Source organism: Puntigrus tetrazona, chromosome 1 (genome assembly GCF_018831695.1).
Source record: "Puntigrus tetrazona isolate hp1 chromosome 1, ASM1883169v1, whole genome shotgun sequence".
Lineage (NCBI taxonomy): Eukaryota > Metazoa > Chordata > Actinopteri > Cypriniformes > Cyprinidae > Puntigrus > Puntigrus tetrazona.
In genome coordinates, this window is record NC_056699.1 from 25,708,909 (window position 1) to 25,711,117 (window position 2,209).

Below are 2,209 nucleotides of genomic sequence, written 5' to 3' on the forward strand. Positions count from 1 at the left end.
TATATATATTTATTTTTTATTTATCTATAACAACTGTTATATTTCAAAACATTACATGCTTTAATAGAAGTAACATTAAAGTATACTTTAGTTTCCCACAAATGCTTGTCCTTTCTTTCACCTTAACCTAGCTGCATTTTACATGCATTTAAACTAAAACACATTTTAATTTGCATTAACATGCAATTAAACATCCCAAACATTTCATTCAGTTCTGACTTGGTGTGTTACTTCTGCAATATTTTTAAATCTCGTTCACAAGACTCACATGCTTGGTTTGGCCTGTTAATAAACGTGCACTTTCTAGCCACTTTTGATACAAGCACCTTCTAAAAGCACAAATGTAAATTATTAGGGCTGTGACTTCCTGTCACTCGTTCTCACACTCACTCTGTTCGGTGGGCATGGTGTCCTGGGACAGCGGCTCGGAGTCCAGGAGGACCTGAGGGAGACCCACCATCCTCACGCCAGGGTCACGCCCCCCGACGACGTCGCCGGCCATGACGTCGTCGCTCATCACCATGGCGTTGAGAGCCACGCCCCCCACGGCGAGCTCGTAGTCCAGAGGAAGTTCGTTCAGACACTCGGCACTCGACTAGAATTACACCACAGTCACACAGAATAGAGTTAAATACTATAGAAGTACACTGCTGAAGCGACAAGACACGCGTTTCAGGGATTTTAACATAATTACGACCAGGATTATTACAATTAAGCATTAAACTGATAAATAAATTACATAAAATAAACGTCCAAAACTAAAATATTATTTTATTTTACCTAGTCTCCAAGGCAATGTTTCATTTTCATTTAATTCAACTTATTAATATTTATTTTTATCTACAAAAACACAAAAGTACTAAAACTGTAACTAAAATTAAAATAGCAAGGTATCTCTTTTTCCTTTCAGTTTAACTCAAAATATAAATATGAAAAAAGGCATCAACAAAATTTGTACACTAAAATTAAAACCTAAACGGCATAAACTTTATCAAGAGTAAAAAAAAGCCTTTATAGTCATACTAAAATTACAAAACTAATCTTATTAGCGAAAATCAATGTTTAAAGAACTAAAAATTATAGATAAAAATTAAAATTTGAACAACATAAAAATGCAATTAAAAAAAAAAGTTATACAGACCTATTAAAAAAACTGCAAATAACTTTAAAATGAAAACAGAAAATGTGAATGTAAAAAAATAAAATGATTCCTGTGCAAATAATTTAATGTTATGATTTATTCATAACAATTTAGTAAGATTTCTTATCATTAATAAAGTTCATTTACTATTTATTTATTGTGTTACTGGTCTGTTTTTATTGCGCTGCTCCGTCTGAAGCTTGGTGCTCAGCTCACGTCTCTCTTTCCACTCGAGGGAGGACGAAAACAAGCACAAACAGCACATGACCGGAGAGAGAAAAACACCAACCGTCAGGCCCAGAGCTTTGAGGATGTTCATTTTACACATGGGACACGTACGGTGGTCCACCAGCCACGGGTCCACGCAGCCTTTATGAAACAGATGCCTGCGAGACACACGCAATTCAGTGACAGGAAAAGAAACGGATGCATTAAAGTGCTTTAAACGGACAGTATAGACACTGTTTCTTTAACTTTCTATTCAACAAATAAAAGCCGTTTTAATGTAGGCATCTTGTTAATAACGGTCGGGGTGTGTTTACCTGCAAGGTAAGATCCTGACTACATCATTTGGTTTATAACCCTCGATACACACGGCACNACACACACACACACACACACACACACGAGTCACAAGACAGAACTAAGACTGGTTTAAAGACGGAGAATGTCTGTTCGCTCACCTGATCGCCTTTCCTGATGGTCCGCACTTGTAACTGACTGATGGCTTTTTTGGCAGCGTCCCCCAGCCTCCTCTGACCAATCAGAGAAGAGGACAAAGCGATGAATAAACGCTGTTATCTCCCGCCTCGTTAGAATAATAATGAAAGGCTCGGTTGCTTGCAGGCTGCAATTGTTTTCCTGTGATGAAAGCCACTTCCTGTGGCCTGTTATCGTGTTTTAGGGTTACGTGTAAACAAGTGAAACTAACCACAAGCAGCAGCGGAGAAAGAATGGAGTTTGATCAGACGGCTGAACAATTTTGATGGATGGGAAATGTCTAATTGTGATTTTTTTTTTTGTGATTTTATGATTAATGTGGCTATAAAAGAACGATAATATATATAA

The 2,209-nt window shown here is 37.2% G+C and overlaps 1 protein-coding gene across 1 annotated transcript in view; it reads right to left on the reverse strand.

Annotated features, from left to right (window-relative positions):
- Positions 1-2,209, reverse strand: part of LOC122353232 (RING finger protein 150-like) — a 7,151-nt gene that overhangs the window by 2,085 nt on the left and 2,857 nt on the right. The window contains exons 3-6 of the mRNA XM_043251204.1: positions 1,800-1,896; positions 1,684-1,741; positions 1,431-1,527; positions 391-595 (exon numbers count right to left, since the gene is read on the reverse strand). Coding sequence (XP_043107139.1) covers positions 391-595; positions 1,431-1,527; positions 1,684-1,741; positions 1,800-1,896 — 457 coding nt within the window. The remainder of the gene's footprint in view (positions 1-390; positions 596-1,430; positions 1,528-1,683; positions 1,742-1,799; positions 1,897-2,209) is intronic.